Source organism: Pangasianodon hypophthalmus, chromosome 3 (assembly GCF_027358585.1).
Source record: "Pangasianodon hypophthalmus isolate fPanHyp1 chromosome 3, fPanHyp1.pri, whole genome shotgun sequence".
Lineage (NCBI taxonomy): Eukaryota > Metazoa > Chordata > Actinopteri > Siluriformes > Pangasiidae > Pangasianodon > Pangasianodon hypophthalmus.
The window spans coordinates 16,395,078-16,422,131 of record NC_069712.1 but is presented as its reverse complement, the minus strand read 5'-3'; the positions used below and the strand labels follow the sequence as shown (position 1 = coordinate 16,422,131).

The window sequence follows — 27,054 nt, the reverse complement described above, 5'->3', positions numbered from 1 at the left end:
ACAAGACAGAACTTTATTATTATGGACAAACTTAACATTGAACATCCTGTTTCTCTTCTGACATTCTGTACTCGAGTTAATCTAATGATTGTTCCCTGTCACAACAGCAGTTCATTTACATTACAAGTAAAGAATTTGATCAGGAATTTATTTTAAATAAAAGCTCATGTTACTTGAAATTCGTGGATTTAAATGCATCTAGACGTCTTTATCTAAACTCTACTAAATCATATCGACATTCATAATCATTAATGTTAACATGCCAAAGCTAAACAGGCAAAACTTTACCAGCCTAATTGAGCTACACATATTATACTACTATACCAAAAAATTAGCGTCTTGAATGAAATGTAATCTGAGGCTATAACATTAGCAGTTTTGTAGAGGTCTGAGCTGTGTGGCGATTTTAGATCATGAACAATTAAAAGGTCTGTACAGAGAGATCATGTGTATCGTTATGCTAAACGCATTTTGTCAGTTGCACTGAAAACCCTTGGGCATGGCATCCGCTGTTGTTTTATGAACTGGACTTTACTCTATTCACTAATCCGGCTCGCGTTCTCCCTGACAGACACACAAACAATCCAGTAATAAGCAAGAGTAGGCTTATGTTTCCTCCTCGTTATGTTTGGCAACATACAGTAGCAGCATGGCTGACAACATGGAGGAGTTGGTGCCTAAAAAATTCAACATCAGTTATATGGAACTGCTGGATTTTACACAACTGACACGGTGTAAACAGCAGTCTTTTGCCAAATATGCAAAGGCAAGATAGTCATCCAGGAAAAATGACAAACTTGTTTAACCACCACTATACTGTTCAGTACAGTATTAGTTGCAGATTTCTGAGTCGCCTTCTCAAGGGACTGACGCTAATTTGAACATGATCTAGCACTGGCAAACAGATGAATGGATGGATGGATGGAAGTTTGGTTGGTTGTACTTTACAATGGAATGGGTAATTTGGGGAAAAATATAGTCGAACGCCACACAGTTGCATGGGCTAAGTATCAATTCTATTACCTCAAGGCTGTAAGGCTGTAATTCTGTACCAGCTACTTTCTCTTAAGGAGCTCCCTGACATATAGTATGTATGCCTAATAATGCATTTCAATGTATGAAAAAAAGAAGTTGTGATCTTGAGAAAACAACATTTGTTATCTTGAGATCACAAAAAAAGGCATAATGCATGGCCTTTCTGGACTTCCGTATGAGCCTGATTATGACTTCCCGAGTCACAAATATTTTTCTGTCACTGCCATTCCTCAGCTGCAGAAGTGCAATAAACACCAAAACAATGAAACACAAATAGCTTCCTTTTAAATGTTAAAGAAAAATGCAGCTCAGCTAATGTATTCAGTATTTCAAAATTAAATGCTCACACCCACCCTAACCATTAAGTATAATTCGCTCTCCAAGCAGGAGTTCTCGGGTGCTCTCATTTTGTAAGGCAGCGTTATACCATGTGTTTACTGTTTCGAGTTGAATTATCAGTGTTTATGTATTGCTTGTTTGACCTCCTTTGTTGCTGTGATCAGAGCATGGCCCCGTTTTGTATCTTACCTTCACGTGAATTCTGTGCTGAACAACATAAAACATTTTTTATTACTGAGTTCAGTCTGTCTGCTCCATTTGGTGTCTTGTTTACTAAGCAAGATGCATGTGTGTTTCAAGTGAAATCTGTTGATCTGTTTGTTTTTGTGTGTGTTCTTTACATCTTTACATCTGTATTAACAATGTTGGGCTTGAAGACAGGTTTGTGACCCAATCACTGCAACTGTAATCTAGACCTTTTTGTATTTGGATAAGTAATCTTGTAGATGAGCTAAAAAAAACTCCTGGAAAACGAAATTTCAAGACATGCCAGTGCAAGCTTTCGTGTTGACATGACTAACGGCGTAAAATCCAAGCGTGGTCATGTGACACCCCCCCAATCTCTGGTATGTACTTTCACTTGATCCAGCTCCTGAATGCACTGAATGAAACATCATGGCAGTGTTTTAACAAAAGAGTGAAACCTTGTGGTCTTTGTGTTTTCTATGCTTAGCTTAAATGATCTCTCTTTCTCTCACTTTTTCTAGCTGAGAGGATAACGGAAATTTCCTATCATGAATCCTGCTCAAATCCCCTTTGTCAGAGTGAATGAAGAGAAAGTCATCTCAAAGTGAGTTCAACTCTGAGTTCAGCTCTTCATTTTGAGCATCTCCAATGTGCTGTCCAAAATTCAGACCCCTTCATTTTTTTTATCCTCATTTAAGGTCAGAGCTGTTGTCCCTTTTGAAAACCTATAACTGCTACCGTGAAGGAAAGAGTTTTCAGCTTCGCCTCCGAGAGGTACGTGCAAACTCAGATACCGAAAGTTCAACGCAGGTTTCTACATAATGTTTACTCTCTTGATCTTGTGATTGAGTTGTGTGGGCCATCAGTGAAAGGCTTTAAATGGTTATTTGTGATAAGTTTCAGGAAGTAGTTTATCTCAGATTTCCCTGTTATACTCTTTATATATATATATAGTACTTCCTGTCAAAAGTGACACCATGCTTTTTAAAATGTTTTGAATTAGGCATTCCTTATTCAAGCATTTTTGCTGTTTTGAAATATTAATTTTCAAAGTTTGCAAAATATAAATCAAAATATATCAGATGTAAAAATTTGTGTAATTATTTTTTAAAACAAACAAAAAAAAACTGTACATTCAGGTCTGTAAATTAAAATGTCAGGTCTGTAAATTAAGTTTTTTAGCAGAAGCAGTGGTGCCAGAAAAATATAAATGCTACAGGACAAAATAAAATCTTGGACCACTGAGATGAAAATTCATAATTATGTTTTGTACAACTCTTCGTTACACCTGGCCTTATAATAAGCCTCAAATGATTACATTTTGTGTACATTTTGTGAAATGTCAAAATGTTAGGCACAGTATATTGCTCTTGTTTAGCTGCTCAAGATTATATTTGTAAGACATGTTGTTAACTTCAGCACTAATATTACGGGGTCGTTTTTGCTGAACAGTGAAGCGGAGACGATTCTTGATCTTGACATGACCCTGTCACGGACTTTGCAGTCCATTTTTTCTTCCCGAAACCTTAATAATGCTTTATATTTGGATCACTAACAGTACTGTGCTCAGGCAAACAGGAAATTTTGCTCAGTATTGCCCAAAGCAGGTAAGTCCACTGGAACGAACAGGCTCAGACATGTTCCAGCATGACAGAACTCCTGTGTACAAAGCGAGGTTCATGAAGACATGGTTTGCTAAGGTTAGATGTGGAAGAACTTGAATAACCTGCACAGAGCCCTGACCTCAACCCCACTGAACACCTTTGGGATGAATTGGTATACTGACTGCATCCCAGACCTCCTCACCCAACATCAGTGCCTGACCTCACTAATGCTCATGTGGCTGAATGTCACACATTCCCACAGTCACGCTCCAAAATCTAGTGGAAAGCCTTCCCAGAAGAGTGGAGGTTATTATACCAGCAAAAGGGGGACAAACTCTGAAATGCGATATTCAGCGATCACGTATGATTGTGATGGTTAGGTGTCCACATATTTTTGGCCATATAGTGTTTTTGTGTGCTGTGTGTACTTTGTGTGATTGTAACTTTGCTGTAACTAAAGATCTGCAGTCATAGTATGACTCATATGAATGTCACTCTCTGAAAGGAATTTTAAAAAGATTTCAGTTAAAAGGAAACATCAATGCCCCTGGCCGAGTTTAAGAATTACCACATTTCACTTCCTTCTAGTGTTCAGTTTCGTCCCTGTATTCTAGGTTTTTTGGGGGATTTTTTGTTTCACTTGTAGTTTGTAGTTTGTGAATGATAAATGCTGTCATGTTGTTTGGATTTGCTGCACTAGGTCAGGCCTGTAGGAAATTCCCAGCATGCAGAGCTGCTTCAGGAAGGATGTCCAATGACAAATGGGAGCTAATCATAGAAAGTGGTTTTCCACTGACCTGACATTGAAACTGCTGTTTACAGTTGAAAAATTGAAGTTAACTGAATGTCACTTCAAGCATTATGATTAAAATTGGCTCTCCCTCACTAACAGCCATGTGCAGATTATACTGATCAAGTCCAAATGTTTGTAAGATGTTTGTTAAAGTGTCATTACATAATGACAGGCTTGGAGTGGTCTGTGCTCTGTGCTTGAGCAGGATGTGAGTCAGATGAAGTTGTGTGGGTGTGTGTATGAATAGTGAATGCTATCACTGTGTTTTTTTGTTTTTTTTTTCCCACAAAAACTCATCACAAGCACTGGCTAACTAACACTGATCTGACTTGGTCCAAAGTAAACATATCATATTACATTCTTTGTTTTGCACAGCATTGTAACTCTATTTTAGCCCGAGTAAAGGAGTTATTCGCTGCTAATTTGTATAAGGTATGCTTGGAAGTTTTTAAGGCATAAATTATTGAATGCTTTCTGAACCTATACTGCTTCTGAGTCTTGTATGTGAAGTAATAGTAATACTCAAGTAATTAACAGATGTTGAAGTGGCATAATATTAAAGCTAATTACATAGGGGTAATTTCCTGTCTTTTCTGAGGGGAAGAAAAGAGGACAGAAGTGGGAATGTTCTGAAGAGGAGCAAGACTAGGTACAGTATGTGCATCAGGACAGGGATTCAGTGGGAAGCAACAAAAAAGTCATGCGAGCGAGAGGTTTCATGTGGGAGTGAATGGTCAGATGTGAAGTAAAATAGACCACACTCATTAACATGGATTTACAGTGTCCCTTCTGTCATCTTTAGTAACTGTCTGGTCAGGGTCACAGCAGTTTAAATTAGGCTATTAGTGTGCTTGTATTTATAAATAGAACTAAATTCATTAGAAAATATTGTGGGAAGGTACAAACAAAATAATAACTGCGTGAGTGGGATTATAAACAGTATGCTATGTTCATCTCTAGTTGAGAACTATTATGAGCTTGGGTGATGTAGCTGATGTAGCTGAGGGACTGTCCGAGCCAGAATTCACAGACCCTGTTGACACTGCTGGCATTTCCACTGCTGTTTTTACTGTGTTTTTTCCAGTGTTTCCAAGGGCATAGTGGTTCAAATGTAATTAAAAACAAAAACCCATTCCAGTTTAGGCCATGTCCACTTTGGGTTTAAATTGGAACACAAATATTTAGAGTACTTTTTTTGAAAAATGTCAAAATACATACATTCATACTCATAAGGCACACATCTTTTCAGAATATACATGTACGTACTAGTTTATTAGCTTGTTCAAAAGTATTCCTATAAAAAGCACACTGTAGCACATCTACACTCATGGAGCACTTTATTAGGAACACTATACTAATACTGGCCTCCCTTTGCTCTCAAAAACAGCCTCAGTTCTTCATGGCATGGATTCCATAAGATGTTGGAAATATTGCTTTGAGATTCTGGTCCATGTTGAAATTATTGTATCAGGCAAATCTTGCAGATTTTTCAGGTGCAATTTCATGCTGTGAATCTCCTGCTCTACCAAATCCCAAAGGTGTTCTACTGGATTCAGATCCAGTGACTGGGAAGGCAACTGAAGAACACTGAACTCATTGTCATATTCTTGAATCCAGTTTGAGATGACTTTTGCTTTGTGACGTGGTGCATTATCATGCTGGAAGTAGCTACTAGAAGATGGGTAAATAGTGTCCATGAAGGGATGCACATGGTCAGCAACAATACTCAGATTGGCTGTGGCATTCAAGCGATGATTGATTGGTATTAATGAGCCCAAACTGTGCCAAGAAAACATTCCCCCCTCCACCAGCCTGGACTGTTGACACAAGGCAGGTTGGGTCCATGGATTTTTGCCACAATTCACGACTGGCTGATTAGATAATTGCATGAATGAGTTGGCGTACAGGTGTTCCTAATAAATGGGTGAGTGTATCATTGAGTGTATCTTACAATATAAATGGTTCTGTACTTCATAGCCATGTTGGGTTCATGGATTCATGCTGTTTTACTAAATTCTGACCCTACCATCTGTGTACCTCAGCAGAAATCGAGATTCATCAGACCAGGCTACATTTTTCTAATCTTCAGCTGTCCAGTTCTGGTGAGCCTGTGCCCACTGCAGCCTCAGCTTTCTGTTCTTGGCTGACAGAAGTGGAACCCCACATGATCTTCTGCTGTTGTAGCCCATCCGCCTCAAGGTTCGATGGGTTGTGCATTCTGAGATGCTTTTCTGCTCACCACAGTTGTACAGAGTGGTTATGAGTTACTGTAACCTTTCTGTCAGCTCCAGTCTGGCCATTCTCTGTTGGCCTCTCTCATCAAGAAGGCATTTCTGTTTGCAGAACCGCCGCTCACTGGATGTTTTTTCTTTATTGCACCATTCTGAGTAAACTCTAGAAACCATTGTACATGAAAATCCCAGGAGCAGTTACAGAAATACTCAAACCGGCCTTTTTTGTGCATGCTGATATGCTTTTCTGCTCCCCAACGTTGTAAAGAGTAATTATTTGAGTTATTATATCCCTCCTGGCAGCTTCAGTTTCAGTTTAATTTATTTATATAGCACGTTTAATAACGACAGAGCCGACCAAAGTGCTGCACAGAGAAATAGAGTTAAACTAATAGCAATAACACAAAGAAAATAAAAGGAAACACAAGTAATACAGCTGAGGTCAAAAGTTTACATCCCCCTTTCAGAATCTGCAAAATGTTTATTATTTTGCCAAAATAAGAGGATCATACAAAATGCATGTTATTGTTTATTTAGTGCTGACCTGAATAAGATATTTCACATAAAAGATGTTTACATATAGTCCACAAGAGAAAATAATAGTTGAATTTATAAAAATGACCCCGTTCAAAAGTTTACATCCCCTTGATTCTTAATACTGTGTTGTTACCTGAATGATCCACAGCTGTGTTTTTTGTTTACTAATAGTTGTTCATGAGGCCCTTGTTTGTCCTGAACAGTTAAACTGCCTGCTGTTCTTCAGAAAAATCCTTCAGGTCCCACAAATTCTTTGGTTTTCCAGCATTTTTTGTGTATTTGAACCCTTTCCAACAATGACTGTATGATTTTGAGATCCATCTTTTCACACTGAGGACAACTGAGGGACTCATATGCAACTATTACAGAAGGTTCAAACGCTCACTGATGCTCCAGAAGGAAAAACCGTGCATTAAGAGCCGGGGGGTGAAAACTATTGAACAGAATGGAGATGTGTACATTTTTCTTATTTTGCCTAAATATCATATTTTTTCATTTAGTACTGCCCTTCAGAGGCTACAGAAGATAGTTACATGTTTCCCAGAAGACAAAATAAGTTAAATTTACCCTGATCTTCAACTTCAAAAAGTTTTCACCCCCCCCCCCCCCGGCTCTTAATGCATGGTTTTTCCTTCTGGAGCATCTGTGTAAATATCTTATTCAGGTCAGCACTAAATAAACAATAACATGCATTTTGTATGATCCCTCTTTTTTATTTTGGCAAAATAATAAACATTTTCCAGATTCTGAAAGGGGTATGTAAACTTTTGACCTCAACTGTACACAACACTACATATACACGCAATAAAACTGTATACAGCAGTTACTCCAGCCCATAGGCCGTTTTAAAAAGATATGTCTTAAGTAAAGATTTAAAATCATGAATAGAAGTGGCCGATCTCAAGCAAAAAGGCAAGTTATTCCACAGCTGAGGTGCTGCCACCAAAAATGCCCGATCCCCCTTAACTTTTAAGCGTGTCTTAGGTACAGACAACAACAGTTGAGAAAAACAGAGTGTTTGATGACAGGGACGTATAAACAAACAGTAATACCTTGAACTGGATTCTATATTCAATGGGGAGCCAGTGCAAACCAGCCAAAACAGGAGTAATATTTTCTCTCTTCCTAGTCCATGTTAAAAGTCTGGCCGCAGACTTTTGGACCAACTGAAGGCAAGACAGACAAAATTGAGTGACCCCTAAATACAGTGAATTATAATAGTCCAGTCTAGATGAGATGAATGCGTGGATAACGGTTTTTAAGTCCCTTAACGAGAGAAAAGATTTAATTTTGGCGATCATCCTAAGCTGAAAAAATGCTGATTTGACAGCTGAGTTTATTTGTTTGTCAAATTTAAGTGCCGGGTCAAAAATGACTCCCAAATTTCTTGCATAAGTACCTACACTGTTAGTTGTAGGAGCCAAGGTCTTTGAGAGGATGTGGGCAAAATCCGGACGTCCAAAAACTAACGCTTCAGTCTTAGACTCATTTAATTGAAGGAAGTTATCCGCCATCCAACTTTTAACTTCACTCAAACAAGTAATGGCTGGAGAGATGTATTCTTGTCAGACTTAACTGGGAGATAAAACTGTATGTCATCTGCATAACAATGATACGAAATCTGATGCGTACGAAAAATATTAGCTAATGGAAGGAGATGGAGGGAAAACAGAACAGGGCCTAAAACGGACCCCTGTGGGACACCGCATGTATATGCAGCAGAGGAGGAAGTAAAGTTGTCAATTTCTACAGAAAACTTTCTCCCCTTAAAATAGGATGCAAACCAGTTTAAAGCTGTTCCCCTAATGCCGACATACTGCTCAAGACGTTTCAGCAAAATAGAGTGATCGATGGTGTCGAAGGCTGCACTTAGATCCAAGAGAACCAAAACGACACATTTTCCAGAATCAACAGCCAATAACAGGTCATTTAACACTTTCAAAAGAGCAGATTCTGTGCTGTACTGAGCTCTGAACCCAGACTGAAACCTATCTAATATGTCATTATTCTTTAAAAAGGAAGATAGTTGATGAAAAACAACCTTCTCCAGCACCTTCGAAAGAAAGGGAAGCTTAGAAATAGGACGATAATTAGTTAAAACCAGTGGATCTAAAGTAGCCTTTTTAAGCACAGGCTGTATCACTGCACATTTAAAACGTGATGGGACATAGCTACTGGTAAGACTACTATTAATTATAGACTGGATACACGGGCCAATAGTGTCCAATACTTCCACAATAAAAAATGAGGGAATAGGATCCAATGAACAAGATGTAGGTTTCATATGACAGATAATATCTATTAGATAGGATAGAGACACAGGCTCGAAGCTAGTTAAAGTAGCTAAATTACAGTAGTCGACAAAAGAGACAATTCCAGAATTTAAAATGTTAGAGCGAATATTTTGAATCTTAGTAATAAAAAAACTCTAAAAAATCATTGCAAACTGCAGGAGACGCATCTGGAAATGTCGTAGTAATAGAATTTGAAACCTTGTTGATAGTACTAAATAAAACTTTAGGTCTACCAGCTTGAACAAATCTGGCCATTTTCCTCTGACCTCTCTTATCAACAAGGTGTTTCCACCCACAGAACCGTCACACACAGGATGTTTTTTGTGTTTCGCGCCATTCCGCGTAAACTCTCGAGATTGTTGTGTGTGAAACACTCCCAGGAGATCAGCAGTTTCTGAAATACTCAAACCAGCCCATCTGGTACCAACAACCATGATCAAAGTCACATAGATTACACTTTTTCACATTCTGATGTTTGGTGTGAAAATGAACTGAAGCTCTTGACCTGTATCTGCATGATTGTTTGCATGATTGGCTGATTAGATAACTGCATGAACGTGCAGGTGTAGAGGTGTTCCTAATAAAGTGGACAGTGTGTGTATATATTGAAAATATAAATTGAGACCTTGTAAATGTAGGGTTTTTTCTACCAATTCTGTGAGAGTGAGCCACATAGTGTGACCATCAAAGTCAAAACATAAAAATTTTTAGCTGCATTTTTGTACATTTAAGCAATATTGTGATGCAAAACTTGTCACATATATCCAGTGTTGTTTAAATAACAAATTTCTAACATTAACTCTTTTTTAATAAGTCAGGTCTTAAAGGTCCTCTAAGGAATTATATTGCTTTTTAGTATATTTTCATGATTTTTTTGTATAGTTAGATATGTAGTTATTGCTATTATAGAGTTATAAAGTCAAATATTAGAATTAAGATGTACATAAAATGAAGAGAACAGTTTTCAAGTACTCTTTTCACTGCAATCTTCATTCTTTTGAAGATATCAGCTGTGCTTTCTCTACACCTGTGAAAGACAGGGGCATAGGGGCAGGTGATTATGTTTATATATTTTATATCAGTCATTTAACAAATATTAATCTCACTCACAATTCCATACATTTTAAATTCCATTTAAATACTTATTACCTCTTTTGACTGACCATTTATTTTAAAAAATTTGCTATTTGACACATATAATCTGATGTTCCTTTTTTTGTTTGTTTGGGTTTTTTTTTTTCACCTTTCTCGATGTTGCGTGATCATGGGGCAGTGCATGGGGGGAAACTGCCCTACTTAGCTTCCAAAGACTTATTATTGCACCTAGTGGTCAAAAATGGGAACTGCAACAAAGGTTACTAAAGGCCCCATTGGGGCAGGAATCACGTTGTCCATGGTTGGGGGAGGAGCGGACAACAGGACAGTTAATGGAGTTGACAGATAGGGCTAGTTTAACAGTCCTCAGCAGTCACTAAGATCTTTTTTTTTTTTTTTAGTAAATAATTTTACTTTAATCTAATAAATTTCTGCAACAGAGAAGACACACTCAGTGAACACTGTATTAGTAACACCTGTACACCAACTCATTCATGCAATTATCTAATCAACCAATTGTGAATTGTGGCATGAATCCATGGACCCAGCCTGCCTTGTGTCAACAGTCCAGGCTGGTGGAGGTGAGCCCGTTAATATTAATCAATCATTGCTTGAACTAACTTTGGGCTCGTTAATACCAATCAATCATCGCTTGAATGCCACAGCCTATTTGAGTATTGTTGCTGACCATGTGCATCCCTTCATGGACACTATTTACCCATCTTCTAGTAGCTACTTCCAGCATGATAATGCGCCATGTCACAAAGCAAAAGTCATCTCAAACTGGGTTCATGAACATGACAATGAGTTCAATGTCCTTCAGTGGCCTTCACAGTCACCGGAACTGAATCCAGTAGAACATCTTTGGGATGTGGTAGAATGGGAGATTTGCAGCATGAAATTGCACCTGAAAAATCAGCAGGAATTGTGTGATTTTTTTGCAATCATGCAATCATGTCAACATGGACCAGAATCTCAAAGCAATGTTTCCAACATCCATGCCATGGTGAACTGAGTCTGTTTTGGGAGCAATGGGAAGCCCGACCCAGTATTAGTATAGTGTTCCTAATAAAGTGCTTAGTGAGTGTATATTGCAAAGATTGGGAGAGGGAAAGGGGAATTATGGAGTGGATAATATCACAAGTACGTCAGAAATACATGTAAAATACTTGTTTGTGTGCGCGAAGGCTAGATTCACTAGATAATAGTCTATAGTATTAGTCATGTGTGATAGCGTCTCAACTTCATTATGTTTGAGGCTATGTTGTTATTAATGTCATCCGGCCCCACTAAAATCTGTGGTCACAAGCCACTGCTGGAATTGAGGGATAGCAGCATTCTCTGTTTGAGGTGAAAATGTTAAACGCATTCTGCGAGGTGGTCTTTTAACCAGCAGAGGGAGCCTGCTGAATGCTAATAATCTTCAGTCCCTTCTGCAAGTATTGGAAAGCCCAATTCTTTTGTTTTTCCTGTACACAAGACATTTGGTTTGAGATTTAAAAAAAAAAAAAACATATGAGATGATAGATCGGAATTTCAGCTTTCATTTCCTGATATTTACATTTAGATGTGTTAAATTAGAGCATGGTAACTTTTGATTGAACCCACCCAATCCTTCAAGTAATCAATAATATAGGAACATGTGACTGAAAGGTGTTTCTTGTTGCCCAGAGGTGCCCTGTTAGATTGATTGTTTAAACAGTTAATAGCTCTGAATTAATAACTGTGCTGCATTAATATAATGAAAAGACTCATTTAGGTGTGTTTATAGGCATAATGAGTAAGCATATTTGATTATTCTGACAATCTATAAATAGTTATTTTTCTCTCTCTCACCATTGGAATGGAGCACTATTATAAAAACTGAAGTTTGAAAAAGAGCATGAATGTCACCTGTGGCATTAAAGCTTAGGTTTCGTCAAATGCCGTGTTGTCAGTACTGTTTATCTTTGTTTCAATAGCTTAAAAATGACCAAATCAGGCATATAACAAAATAATTTATGGATGACTCACACAAGCCAATTTGGTTAGATGATTCTCAAATGATCTGCATTTCAAAATATTGCTGTGTTGCCTGCTAGACACGAAGATACAGGTTGTCTCGGTGCTACCTGAGCAGTGGGGATCCTTCACATACTATTTTACGCTGTTTTCAGTGTTAAATAGTTAATTTGCATAATGTGAAAAATAACTATTTTACTAGTCAGTGAAATACAAAATTATATGTAGTCAGATGAACATTTATGAGTAGGCCTACACAGAACTTCTTTTCTAGGCTAATTGTTTTCAGTTAAGCTGTTTATGATATTTTGTTCATATTGCACAACCATAGATGATATAGGCATCTTTAAGAGTTTATAGATACAATTCTACAGATTTTGTTGTAGGTCAGGAAGAAGTGCTATTCCATCTAGCTCATGTAAAATATTATGTATAAATTAAGATGCAGGTCTTTGGCTTTTGGTGCTGGTTGAATAGTGATGGCTGCAAATATGTCTTTCTGAGTAAATGAGTGTGGGAGAGTTGGATTGTTTTTTGTACATTCCTAGTTAAATTGGGAAATAATAGGACTGGAACATATTTAACATGCTTGTGCAGTCACAGTTCTGTGTAGCTTGATGCTAATATTAACATAAAATCAGACATACACTCTCAGATCCTTGGTTGCAGAATGGTACCTTTTGGTACGTGTATTTTTCCTGAAGTCTTTAAAACTCATTTCAGGTACAGCCATGGTCCTTAACATCTAAAATGAGTTTTAAAGGTACACAACATTCACGTTCTCAGGAGACACGAGCAAACTGCAGGTAAAGAAGATTTATCCTTAAGGGTACCACCCGCTGACAAGCCATTGTACTGTTTCAGAACATTTTAAGTGTGCCATAGTGCTCATAATAATAAATAATAATTAATGTTAGTAAATTAAAATAAATAATAATTAAATAATACTATTTTTAAAAAAATCCCACACATACAGTATAAAAATTGTTTGTGTGCAGTTTACCAAAGCTGTTTCAAAATGTTCATTTGACTCTACAGCAACCACTCTGACTGTGTTTTCAGTATGTGCTATTGCTTCCTGTTTGTACTGTATAGATTCATTTAAACGATCATCATAAGATATTTAAAAATAGCTTAAACATGACCACATTTCCAAACTGTTAAACTTTATTTAAAACATACAATGTAAACATAAAACAAAAAAAACAGACACACACAAATAAATTAAGCTATTATTAAGTCTGCGTCCAACATCCTCCAGTGTATCGTTTCTCAGTCCAGTGCAGCACAGTTCCATTGTGAGTAGTTTATTACAGTAACCTCAGGGCAGCTGGTGCACTGTCAGTCCTGCGCAGCTCCTCTCGAGGTGCAGGTAACTGTGTCTGTGCAAAGAGCCAGTCCACCGGGTCTCTGTGGCTGCTGAAACTGTGTGTAAGCTCATCTAGACCCAGCGTGGTTACACGTGACCGTGGGGTCCTGTAGGAGCAGTGAAGTGAGCTGCTACTTCCCAAGTGTTTGTCCAGAGGCTTGGAAAAGAGACGAGGCCTCAGAGTCCGTGCAACCCGCACAGGGCCGTATGCAGGCTGGGCCAGCTTTTTAATAGAGTCGACATATTCCTCCATAGACTGCGAGGAGCATCCCGTCTGTGAGGCATCCTCGTGCGTCTCTGTTATTGTGGGCAAAGGAGCCACGGATAACAGCAGTCTTCTCGGCCTCATGCTGGAGAGACATCAGAAAGTTTGAGTGAGCTACTTCTGGATATTCTGGAGCATTTTCAGCTTTAAATGTAATAAAAAACGAGCAAGACGAACTCTTTTCATGTAGCATGAAATTTCTGGTACATCAGAGACTTTCAAATGAAAGCAAGTACTCACCTGGTGTAAATATACGCTTGAGTCTTGTGAGATATGATGTAGTCCTGATACTGCTCTGTGTCAGGGAGCTGCTGCTTGCTCTTAGTCTGTGAGTTGGGTCTGATCTTCTCTACAGGCACAGCCTTTTATACCATTGCTGGGTGTAAGCCAAGGCTCATGGCACTAAATATAGCCATGCACTGACCTCGCTCTCTCTGGAGGAAGTGTGTGTGTGCTGGGCTGAGAGGGTGGAGGAAGCTGTGGCGTGGCAGATGACCATGCTTCACTGCTGCAGCTGCCCTGATTGTTTAGATTTCAGACACAATGAGGCCCTGGGAGCACTCAGCCCTCCACCTAGCTCACACAGGAGAACACACACACTCGCCCTGACTCAGTCTGCTGCCAGCAGTACATCAGCCACTTCACCCTCTTATACTCTTACAGGGCCTCAGGGATCCATGTGGGAATGGTTTTGGAAGGCTTCAGCTTCTCAATCATCTGTTTTATTGTTAGTGTGGTGAATGATTGTTTCAGGACTGACAAATGTTTTAGGGAAAAGTACAGCATTTTTATTTTTTGGCTTTGTTTTTTCAAATAGTTAAACATGAGTGGAAATGTACAGTAAAATTATATTCAAGTCAAAGTGCAGGTATTGTAAATTATAAGTAAATGTTAAATGTCCACACTTTATACATATTTAGGACTTTACACATTTTTTTTTACCCACATTGCAAATCCATATGAATTTGCACAAGTCAGTTTGTATGAAAAGTTGAAGGTTGAAGTTAAGATTAGGAACAGGTTTAGAGTTGATACCTTTTGATAAAACTTTATTCATGAAATCAAAGATTAACCACATCACCTTTTTTTTGTTTGTTTTTTTTATTTAGACTGACTTTAATGCAGGGGTTCCCCAACTAGGGGTATATATCTACAAATAGGGTTGTGAGAGGAACTCACAATACACATAAATATTAAGAATATTACTCTATGCAGAAGGATTTTGTATGTTACTATTGTGAAATGTTAAGAGTGTATGTGCTAGTGGTATGTGCTGCTAGTTCCTTGACCACTACGAGTGACTCTGACTGAGTGGAACAACAGAAAACGAACATGAAAGTATGTGGAAAATATTTATTGAATACGATTTTACAAGCTTGATGACAAATAACGAGAGGAAATCAAAACACAGTGAAAACGCGATACCCAGGTATGTCTTTGTGTGCCATGAAAATGATTGACCCTTTGCAAGGTTTGTGTTTATGTTACACGTTACTGGTTTGATAAAATGTTCAAATTTTACAATAATTCCTTATTTAGAAATGTGGAAAAATGCGGGGTTGTTTGGAGCCGCAGAAAGTTCATAATGTCCATTGGGGGTTGTTTGCTCAAAGTGTGGGAACACCTGATTTATAGTATGAAAAGCAGTTGAGACTAATAGGGAGTTCCTGTGCAAAGATGGTTGTGGTTTTAAATACACAGAAACAGATTAGATGAGTAACTAGGCAAAAAAAAAGGAGGTGGAGGGTCTGCACGAAAGTTAAACTAAAGACTTGGCTTTCTTTTTTATGGAAATGTAATTAAGGTGGGTGGTGGCTCACCAATTTGTGCCAAACTTCATGAGAGAATTGTCAATCAGTTCAAAAAGAACATTTCTTAATGCAAGATTGCAAAGAATTTAGGTCTTTCACCATCTACAGTACATAATATTGTGAAAGATTCAGAGAATCTGGAGAAATCTCATTCCGTGTAGGGCAAGGCCGGAATCCACTGTTAAATGTGCGTGACCTTCGAGCCCTCAGACAGCATTGCATGAGAAACTGTCATGCTGCTGTGATAAATATAGCCACATGGGCTCGGGAGTACTTCGGAAAACTGATGTTACTTAACACAGTCCATCGCTGCATCAAGAAATGCAGCCTGAAACTCTATTATGCAAGGAGAAAGCCATACATCAATTCTATGCAGAAACGCCGCCGAGTTCTCTGGGCCCGAGCTCGTCTCAGATGGACCGAGAGACAGTGGAAATGTGTGCTGTGGTCAGCTGAGTCCACATTTCAGCTTGTTTTCAGGAAAAACCGACGTTGAATTCTCCATGCCAAAGATGAAATGGACCATCCAGGAGAAGGGTGCAAAAGCCAGCATCTGTCATGGAAAGGAGAAAGCGAAAGATGCGAAAGCCAACATCTGTCATGCTATTGGGGTGGATCAGTACTCACGGCATGGGTGACTTGCATATGTGTGAAGGTACTATTGATGCGGAGCGTATATTGGGATTTTAGAGAGACATATTCTGTCTCTCTCTTTTTTTTTTTTTTGTACTTTTGTCAGTTAAATAAAGGTTCAGTAGAATTAACAAATCATAGATTCTTGTTTTTATTGCATTTTAGAGAATATGATAACTTCTGGAAATGGGGTTTGTAAATTAATAAATTACAGTAATTAATTAAATACTTTCTACTTTAATGTACTTTACTCACTTTACTCAAAAAGCACACTTTACAGAAGTAGAAATTGTGACGTTACAGTAAAGAGATCATTAATGGCTGTAACTGTTGTCAGCTGTTTAGGTGTAAGAAGGCTATAAGCTTGAACTCAATTTAGCTGTAGTTACTAAGTGAGTCCAGGCCCAGAATCCAGAAACCTGCTTTCTAATCTTGTCTTTTGCAAGACATCCGGCACAAAGAAGATTAAGTTAAGTGAACAAAGTGCTGTTTATTTAGTGAATTACTTCTGAATCATTACGATGATTGGTGTACTAGACATTAAACCATATTAGATTATCATTAATCAACAGTGAAACTATGAAGTTAAGGAATGTTAGTTTAAAATAGATTACAGACATTTGTTTTCCATGTGAGTGTTGCTAGCCAGGAATTAGGACACTGACGTGTTTAAAGGCAGCTATATTTGGCATTCAATTTTAATCTGCTGCTTTTTTGGCCATGTCAAGTGCAGAGCTCACATGGGGATTGGAGGAGGATTATCCGGCTAGTTCCTGAAAGGATTAGACATGTGTTCACATGACACGTTTTGCTCTTAGGCCCTTCTCTGCTATACTGCACTTTGTGGTTGTACATGGCCTGATATGAACCTCTGAAACTACTGAAGTGGACATTCAGAGTTGGAGAGCTGGAAATAAGATGCTGTGTGGTCAGGGTATTATGATAAAAAATGTTTGTCACTGCAGAATATATATATATATATATATATATATATATATATATATATATATATATATATATATATATATATATATATATATATATATATATATTACTGTGCAAAGATGCCTTCAAAAATAATGAAACTAAATGTTTCTACATTAAAAAAATACTATAAAGATCTGTAAACAGTAATAAATGAAACAAAGTCAATATTTGGTGTGACGATCCTTCGCTTTAAAAAAAAAATAGTAGTCTCAGGTACAATGAGTGCAGTTTTATAAGGAAATGAGCTGTAAGTGTTACTGAGCATCTTGCAGAAGCAGACACAGTTCTTCTGGAGACTTTGACTGTTGCACTCGCTTCTTATTTTTGCAGCAAAACTCAGCAGCCTTCATTATGTTTTTTTGTCTGAAAAGTGTCTCTTATGTAATATACTGCTTTCTTTACTGACATACAAACATTTTTCTGTAACGTTTAATTTTGTGCTGGAAAACTAATGTTTGGAAATCTAAAATGTTTTTGTACTGAATCAGTAATGTAGAAGTCATAAAATAAAAATCTATAACAAAGTTTGTACTAAAAAAAATAGGGTGCCTAAGACTTTTGCACAGTACTGTGTTTCTGTGTGTGTATAAAAAATGTGTGTGTGCGTGTATTTTTTTTTTTGTATATATAATATACAAAAAAAATACACGCACACACACATTTTATATATATATATATATATATATATATATATATGTATGTATATATATATATATATATATAAATATATATATTTTGTGTGTGTGTGTATATATATATATATATATATATATATATATATATATATATATATATATATATATATATTTACTATATATTTTGTGTGTGTGTGTTTTTTTTTTTTTTTTTTTTTTTTTTTTTTTTTTTTTTTTAAATAAATGAACAGTGATTTAGGTTGAAAACTAATTATTGATGATACATTCTAATATATTAATCTAGCCTGGAGTTAAGAACGTCGTCCATGTGCATTTCATGTTTTACAGTTACAAATGTGGACGTGACTTAATACAGCACTGTGTCATGATTCCGTGTCACACTCCAAAACATGACCTAAGGTAGATTGTCTGAAGCGGATACCTCCCAGTGTGACTTTCCACTGCTCAGAAATCTCAGAACAGGACCGTTGGTCCTGACTGCCTTCTAGCACGTACACTTGTAACAGAGCTTGGCTGAATGTGAGCCAGCAGGATTTCCTCTGTCCAATAGAAGAATTAACAATTATTATTATTTCTTGTGTCACTGCAGGAAGGGGGTGAGTTGATCATGGAGGGTTTACTCAACATCTCCTGGGGCCTGAGGAGGCCAATCAGACTGCAGATGCAGGATGACCACGAGCGCTTCCACTTTGCCAGTGCAGGTTTATGGAGGCCAGAGAGCCCAGGGAGAGACCATAGGTGGGTGGGACTGAGCTACACCCACTATTAGCTTTCGCCTTCATGAAAGTAAATCTCAACCTTTTATTCCTTTCATCAGCTCAGTGCATTTGTCATCTAAATACACAGGAGAGATTTTGCTGGAGGTGAAACTTTTTTGATCACGTTATATAAAGGTCACATAGGAATTTGAATTACAAGACGGAGATAGAAAAAATTAAATAATTAATATATTAAGTAATTAAGTTAAATTAAGTAATATACAGGGATTGGCACATAATTCTTCAGTACACAGAATTTCAAATAGTTATAGTTTTTGTTCAGAGGTCAGCCTGTCAGTCCATAGCCTATTGGTGCAGATTGATGTGCATCATTGAAACGCATAGTTCTGTTAAAAAATATAGAATGAATGTAGAATGAATGAAAAAAATATAGAATATATTACTGGTGTTTGCTGAGCATACACAGGTTGTGTGTGGTCATACCCCTCTGCGACACTCCCTCTCGTGTCTCACGTGTAACATCCTCCTTACTCAAGGAAATATTAAGCTTCCATAAGCACATGCCTAACACTCCAGTGACCTTGTCATATGGTTGCTGGAAGTGCTACATCAAGACGTATTGTATTGTATTGTATTAATTTAATTTATCAAGGAATGTAACCAAATATAAACATATTATGGGATACAAATAGGAGAATTCATATATACATATACATATATTCATGTATACATCGTCTTATTAACTGTCTGGTCTACTTAGGCTACTTATTTGTTTATATTTTGGGAATAGAACCAACTAAATTTGTTAGAAATTGTCATAGGCAGGTACACACAAATAATAACTGTTTCTTTTTTTTTTTTTTTTATCTCTAGCTGACATCAGTTATGAACGAGTGACCTAACATTAATTAAGCAGGGCTATGTTGTCGAACTAAAGTGAACTAAGTCTTCTGTACTATATATTCTCTTTGCTGACAGGAATGAAAACCAAAAGAGTCCCATTCAGTTATCATTTGAGTCCAACAACAATGAAGTTCCTGTACCAGCAAAAACCAGTAAGTTCAAAAATAGTCTCTAGCTTTTGTTTTCTCTGTGCTTACCAATGGCAAACAGATGAAACTACTATGAAACTTTCAGTTTCATCAAATGTGTTGGTAATAATCCCACATAATTACAAACTAAACATGTGCCATGTGTACTTTCTCCAACAAAGGCAATAATGTCAGTTTGTGTACGTGACTCATAGGCAGTGATAGTGTATTGTTTGTATTTCTGTATTGTTTATTTTTAGCCATATTGTTTTTCTAGATCATTTATCCATGACGGAGCATTTCCACCATGTGTGCATGCTAGCCACTGTTCCTCCAGGTGTTCATGCAACTAATTTAGTTTTGTGTTATTCTGGAATATTCACAGGTGTGTTTAATTTGTGATGGTGAAATTGTACACAATACCATGTTTCAAAGCGTGAAAGTGCTATATAAAAAGCTCATGTGTTCAACAGGTTTGTCCTTTCGTCTGTAGGTGTTGATGGTCTTAGCTCAGAAGAGGAAACTCCTCAACTTCCAAGAACGAGAAGTGATGCCAGCTTCATGAACGTCCAAAGAAGATCCAGACAGCGTTCCTCAGGAGACTTACAAAGGATTAAAAGGCATCGCTTCTCCATAAATGGGCACTTTTACAACCACAAGGTAACATGTTACCTTAAACATTTTTAAATTTCACATCCCATATTGGTAATCTATTTAAACGTTACTTCTAACAGAGAGGAACCTGCATAATGGATGTCTAAAGTATCATCAGCAAAGATGAGCAAAGCGCATAGTGTTTGGAGGGAACTATCACGCCTTGTGGCTGGCAAAGGGCCCTTGAGCTCTCACTAATGACTGTAGCAGCATGTGTAAAGGGAAGTGTTGGTGATGTGAGTGTCCTACAGGTCAGAGAGCAGTAATGGATGGATGCAGGTGTTGAGAGAGAGTGCTTTCCTGTGCAGGCGTTCCCCTGGCAGCAGCACACTCTTCACAAAGGCCTGTCACCTGCTTTTCTCATCAGCAATCCTCAAGGTTAGGGATCAGCCTGGTCAGAGAGGTCTTTCTGCAGATGTGGAGAAACTGGAAAGGAAGCTGCGTATTTAAACGATTTGTCTTAGGGGTGGATGGTGTTGGTGGATAGGTATGTTGCCCTCATAAAAGAGTGTAAAAGTAAACTAATGAACAGGAAGTGAAAGAGAATTACACATGAATAACTGCATGTTGACATTCTTATGAGCTACGTGACGAGACGTGAACTAAAAAAGTAAGGCAACATGCTGTATGTCCCTGTACTTTCTTATACTGATGAACAGTTTGTTTTGGATTGCAAAATAGAGAAGAGCCAGAAGTTTACCCTGTGTGTAGGATAATGATTGAGATCTCATGGACAGGATTAGATAAACATTTAGGAGTGAATGCAACACTGCTGCTTTACTATGTGTGTCAGTGAATGCTTTTATTAAATAGTGATTGAATAATTAAAAAATCATTATTCATTATATCTCCTTTATGTGGCAAGAGCTACAGTAATTTCCTGTTCGCATTTTCAGACATCGATCTTCACCCCAGCTTATGGGTCAGTAACTAATGTTCGTGTGAGCAGTTCAATGACAACACAGCAAGTGCTCAGTCTGCTACTGAATAAATTTCGGGTATGTAATTCTGTAATATTTTCACAGGACTTTGAGAATATTACATGAATTACCCTTCTTATATGAGTAACTCTTAATAATTCTTCATCTCCTCAACCCTTCATCAATCCTGAAGCTGTACACTTTATCATACTGTGTTTCTACAGGTGGAAAATAAAGCAGATGAATTTGCACTTTATGTCGTCCATGAATCAGGAGGTAACTTTTGCTTCTTTGCTTTTTTCTTTGTCTTTTTCAATTCTCATTCCTGCCAGCCTGGTGTGTATTAAAGTATAATACAATATTTGTAATATTATTTACAATTCAGAAAAGACGAAGATTAAAGACACTGAATATCCCTTGGTGTCACGTGTGCTACATGGGCCATGTGAAAGAATTGCCAAACTTTTTATTATGGAAAAGGATCTGGGTGAAGAGGTTACTTGTGATGTGAGTCTTTCTGCCTGTATCATTAAACACGTGTATACAGTCTAATGGTCACAATTATACATTTATGTGTGGCGGCCCTGGAAATCCCATCTGATTTTGCTACAGCTGAATTCTGGAAATCATCAAAATGACAAAAGAGTATGTGATTTTTCTGCCAGTCATGTACTTTGACATCCCTGCATAAATATACACTCACAGTCCACTTTATTAGGAACACCTGCACATTCATGCAGTTATCTACTGAGCCAATCATGTTCAGCCGTGCAGTGCACAAAATCATGCAGATACAGGCCAAGAGCTTCAGTTGACGTTCACATCGAACATCAGAATGAGGGGAAAAAATGTGATCTCTGAGACTTTGATTGTGGCATGGTTGTCGGTGTTAGATGGGCTGGTTTGAGTATTTCATAAATTGCTGATCTCCTGGGAATTTCACACACAACAGTTTCTAGAGTGTACTCAAAATGGTGTGACTAGTCTGGAAGTCTGTAGTAACTCAAATCAGCACTCTTTACAACCGGGCAGAAGAGCATCTCAGAACACACAATACATCAAAGCTTGAGATGGATGGGCTACAACAGCAGAAGACCACATCAGGTTCCACTCCTGTCAGCCAAGAACAGGAATCTGAAGCTATCATGGGCACAGACTCACCCAGACTAGACAGTTGAAGACTGGGAAAAGACCAGGTGATTTTTTTTTTCCCCCCAATCATCAACTGTCCAGTTTGGGTGAGTCTGTGCCCATGATAGCTTCAGATTCCTGTTCTTGGCTGACAGGAGTGGAACCTGATGTGGTCTTCTGCTTTTGTAGCCCATCCACCTTAAAGCTGATGTTTTGTGCATGCTGAGATGCTTTTCTGTTTTTCACGGTTGTAAAGAGTGATTATTTGAGTTACTATATCCTTCCTGACAGCTTGAACCAATCTGGCTCTTTTCCTCATAAGGTGTTTCCACCCACAGAACTGTCGCTCACTCTATGTAAACTCTAGAGACTGTTGTGTGTGAAAATCCCAGGAGATCAGCAGTTTCTGAAATACTCAAACCAGCCCGCTGGCACCAACAACCATGCCATGATCAAAGTCACAGGGGTCACTTTGTTTTTCATTCTGATGTTTGATGTGAACATTAACTGAAGCTCTTGACCTGTATCTGCATGATTTTTTGCATTGTGCTGCTGTCACGTGGTTTGCTGATTGGATAACTGCATAAATGTGCAGATATACAGGTGTTCCTAATAAAGTGGACGGTGAGTGTAATTTACCAAAAAGATGTGGAAATGTTTAATTTAGTCGCATTTCTAACCTCGCCTTGACTTTCTGCTTTCTGTGAATGTCAGGCTTTGATCAAGTTGATGGATAGTTACATGCCATATAGCCAAATGGACATAAGCCTAATCAGTTCTGTCTGTGATTAGATGTTGGCTTTAAAAATGTCTGCACATCATCATGAGAAACATGCATAAAAAGGAACATATTTCAGCTCAGGAAAGCCTGTAGAATGACCATGTGAAGGGTTTTCCCAGACTGCCGCACTTTTGTAGTAAATGGTTAAAGGTTCTGTCTAAACTCAACTCAGTTTCTTGGTATTTAGGATGTTAATACCACAATACAAAAAAGTGTTATTTTTTTTCCAGGTTGCACAGTACATAAAGTTTGAGATGCCTGTGTTGAATAGCTTTGTCACAAAACTGAGGGAAGAAGAGGAGAGAGAGATTTCAAAACTGACAGAAAAGTATGTCATATCACACATACAGTATAATATAATATGAATCTTATTACTGTTTTTCTTACACAAATGACATCTACTGCAAAGGTGATATCCTTTACTGTGTTTGTTTCTGCTCTACACTGCAATAATGAATTTAATGCTAAATAAAGGAATTATTTTCACAAGGGCAGTACCGGCATGTGGGCTGAAAGCTAAATCTGTATTTCATTTACTAACTCAAACATGTATATTCTTTTTTTTTTTTATAGGTATGGTGTACTGAAATCAATAATATTACAGCAGCTAAAGGATATTTCTGAACGTGCAGACTGTGTGTGAGAAGATGTAGATTTTTTTACTTGTTTTGACTGAGGACATACTAGATGCAATAAGTTTTATACCTAGGTGTTTACAAGTACCAATAACTGATTTCACATAGAATACTCAGGAGTGACACACAATACCAGATGCTACTGTTAAAATACTTTATAAAGCACTTAAGTATTTTTAAATGCTGTTTTTTTTTTTGTTTTTGTATTTTTGAATAGAGTTAGTGACACTTATTGAGCTACATATCATGACTTTACACTGAATGTATTTAGTTGAACATAATACACTATTATTGTTTTTTAAGAATATATAATAATAAATTTTCTTTATACAGATGCATATAACTATGTCTGTGTAGTTTGTGGTAATTCTAGTAAAAAGTATTAATTGTAAGCTGTGTATGTTTCTGCTATATTTGATTCCACAATGCAAAAGGAGGCACTCCAAACATGTATAAGTGCAAAGAACATACAGCAGCAGCAAATCAGGAAACACAATAACAAAACCAAAACACAGCAATAAATTCAGAAACATGTTAATGTCAGCTAAAAAGAGTTGGCCTGTACTGAATATCACATGCTCACTGCTGCTTTTCAGTCTGTTATCTAGTCTAATGATGTTATTATAGGGAGGAGTGATTCATTCTTCTGAATAACCTGGCTTCCTTTTTCAGCACTCACATGCTCATATTAATGCTGTGCAAATTTGGCAGTGTATGTAAAAAAAAAAAAAAAAAAAAAAAAAAAAAAAAACTTATATGAATACCCTTGATAAAAATAAGCACAAATAAAAGCATAAGTAGATTCATTTAAACTCATATTTCCTGTACTCTCAGTGTAAACATCCTCCAGTTCTTCATTTTCAAAGGTCTTTCAGACTGACACACACTGTAACCAATCAGCAACAAGCATGTGATGTTCTGCAAGGACCCACCCTTTCTGTTTTGAGTTAAAGTTGATGTGTTTTCTAATTTGCTGTTGTAATTTTGCTTTTAATATGGTTTAATATGTTTTGTACTTTCAGGCCACCATAGGAGCAAAATACAACATGATACATCAGGCCTACAAAGAATTTGATTTCCAGCAGTTGATTTCAACTGTGACAGTTAAATATTATATATTTTCATTGCTCTGCTCTTATACCTCACTGTTATACACATGTTGTTATTATGCTACATGAGTAATATTATCTCAATTCATTGTCGGAGTCGTTTTCCTTAAGAAGAAAAAAGTAATTCGCCGTTTCCTGCATGCTCACAATGAGTCCTGCAGAGCTACTCATTGTTCTGTGAGTGACCTATGGAGTGTAGCAGTTCCCACGAGCTATTCCAGGAGCTGTTTTGATGAGAATAAGACAAGTAATCAGTGCCTGCTGGCAGGAGTGCCACTCTTACACAGTGGCATCATGGGAAACAATGTAGAGCCAATTTCTCAGGAACCACTTTTCTGATTGATATTTCTGCTCTGATTGTGTTGAAATCCTCTCTGCTCCATCTGTGTACTAGTCTGTAAATGGTTTTCTATTAATGATGTTAAAAAGCTTGACATTTTTGGCTATTTTATTATTTTTTTTATTAAAATTATATTGTGACCATTAGTATTCATAAACCAGGAAACTTTATGAGCCGCCTTATGAAAAGGTAAACATTGGGACTGTGTTTACACATGGCGTAAAACAGCTGGAAGTTTTACTTGTGGTTTTGAAGACATGATTTACCAATCAAATCCTTTACTGTCATCACCTTTGTTTTATTGTGACTCTTGTAGCATTTGTGGCTTCTTTAAACAGATTCATGCTAATTTTGGGTATTTCCTCTTACCTGCATTTCACTCTGGATAAAACCTGCTGCCAAATGTGCATGTGTAAATGGAAATAGGCCACAATAAGACACCTACATAGGCCAAACTGCAAACTTTTCCTTTATGAAGACTTTATGAAGAGTTTTTTAATGCATTTCCAAAGATATGCTAATTTTAATGGGCTGTAAGAATGCTTAAGTCTGCTCAAATAATTTTGCAGGAAAGAGGCAGTGTTGTGGACTCGAGTCACAAATTTGCAGACTTTCATCTCAACACTATTAAAAAAAGATTTGCCCTTTATCTTTGGAATCAATGACTTGCGACTTCACTTGGACTTGAGCCCTTTGACTTGGAAAAGATTTGATAATATTTTCAAAACCAAAGATTAAAAATGATAAAGTGTGCAGTGAATCAACTAGTCTTTTTCCCAACAGCCGTGCTCCCAAAGATAGTAGCCTTTGCTTACAGATGTTGTGTTGTTTGCAACAACCAAAGGGTTGCAGCAGTGGGACCTGTGGTTCAAGAATAACAGAAGCAAAAGCAGCAGCTTCAAATTTTGTTCAGCATTTGGAGTTGCATAAAGCAAATCCCAAAGTAAAACTAAACTGGACTGAGATAGATGGGTACAATTAGTGAAAATAGTCTACACCTCATCTTGAAATTGAACTGTAATATTCAGTTTTATAGTCATAGTAATGAAGAACATGAATTTTAAAAAGCCTGCATGATTTGTATAAATTTACTACTGGCCTTAGATTTGGTAGAGAGTACATTATGACTTAGGATTCGAAAGTTAAGGACTTGTAACTTGACTTGGACTTATCAGTCTTGACGTAGGACTTGAATGCCAAGACATGAGGCGTACTTGGGACAAAACAATGACTTGATCCCACCTCTGAAAAAAAGGCAAGAACACGAAAAGCAGCAGGCTGTGAAACTTTTACTTGTATGTAAAGTCTATAATTTACTGTGTGAGAAACTGCATCAGGAAGAGAACAAGACTGGTCGTGTCAGTGATTAACATTTAGGCCTATGACAGCCTTCTGGAGAATTGTGTTTAATCCCAGTGTAAAGTCTACTGAAAGCCTGACTGGCTGGTTTACCCTGGTTTTTAATGTGAAAACCTAGAACCTAGAACGTTTTGTATATGCACTTTTTTTCTACGATATAGGGTTACAAAATCATCTGAATGTACAGACACTGTTTGCTGTGTGGAGACATGGTGGCTAGATGACTATTCAAACCTTCCCAGGTTCATTGTGACCTATCCCAAAACTGTTACTCTATTAAATGTTGTTGGGTCTTGCAGGAGAGAAACACGAAGAGGACTCTATTCAGTTGGAAAATGATTTTTTATTATAAAGTAGAATCATTTCCCCATGTATCAGGCTTTAACTCAACCAGATAGTAAGATAACTACCAAATGAATGAATAAAGGAATATAAAATAAACATTATGTAAACATAGTCTTAAGATATTTACATTTACATAATGTTATACTTTTGTTTTTCATAACTTTTTATATAATTCATTTATCTTCAGTAACCAC

The 27,054-nt window shown here is 37.3% G+C and overlaps 2 protein-coding genes across 3 annotated transcripts in view; one reads left to right on the top strand and one right to left on the bottom strand.

The window, feature by feature from the left end:
- The window catches only part of rassf4a (Ras association domain family member 4a), a 32,042-nt gene extending 6,743 nt beyond the window's left edge, over positions 1-25,299 (top strand). For both annotated transcript variants that reach the window (XM_026940422.3, XM_026940415.3), the window contains exons 2-11: positions 2,082-2,164; positions 2,259-2,334; positions 18,426-18,574; positions 19,534-19,610; positions 20,080-20,246; positions 21,137-21,238; positions 21,385-21,436; positions 21,546-21,667; positions 23,303-23,400; positions 23,646-25,299. In XM_026940422.3, the coding sequence (XP_026796223.2) occupies positions 2,109-2,164; positions 2,259-2,334; positions 18,426-18,574; positions 19,534-19,610; positions 20,080-20,246; positions 21,137-21,238; positions 21,385-21,436; positions 21,546-21,667; positions 23,303-23,400; positions 23,646-23,715 (969 nt within the window). In that variant the 5' untranslated portion in view covers positions 2,082-2,108 and the 3' untranslated portion in view covers positions 23,716-25,299. The remainder of the gene's footprint in view (positions 1-2,081; positions 2,165-2,258; positions 2,335-18,425; positions 18,575-19,533; positions 19,611-20,079; positions 20,247-21,136; positions 21,239-21,384; positions 21,437-21,545; positions 21,668-23,302; positions 23,401-23,645) is intronic.
- Positions 13,265-14,345, bottom strand: si:ch73-6k14.2 (DEPP1 autophagy regulator). The gene is made up of 2 exons (XM_026940448.3): positions 13,990-14,345; positions 13,265-13,834 (listed from the first exon to the last, which is right to left on the bottom strand). The coding sequence occupies exon 2, from the start codon at positions 13,831-13,833 to the stop codon at positions 13,426-13,428; it is 408 nt and encodes a 135-aa protein (XP_026796249.3). The 5' UTR covers position 13,834; positions 13,990-14,345; the 3' UTR covers positions 13,265-13,425.
- Positions 25,300-27,054: the final 1,755 nt, after the last annotated feature.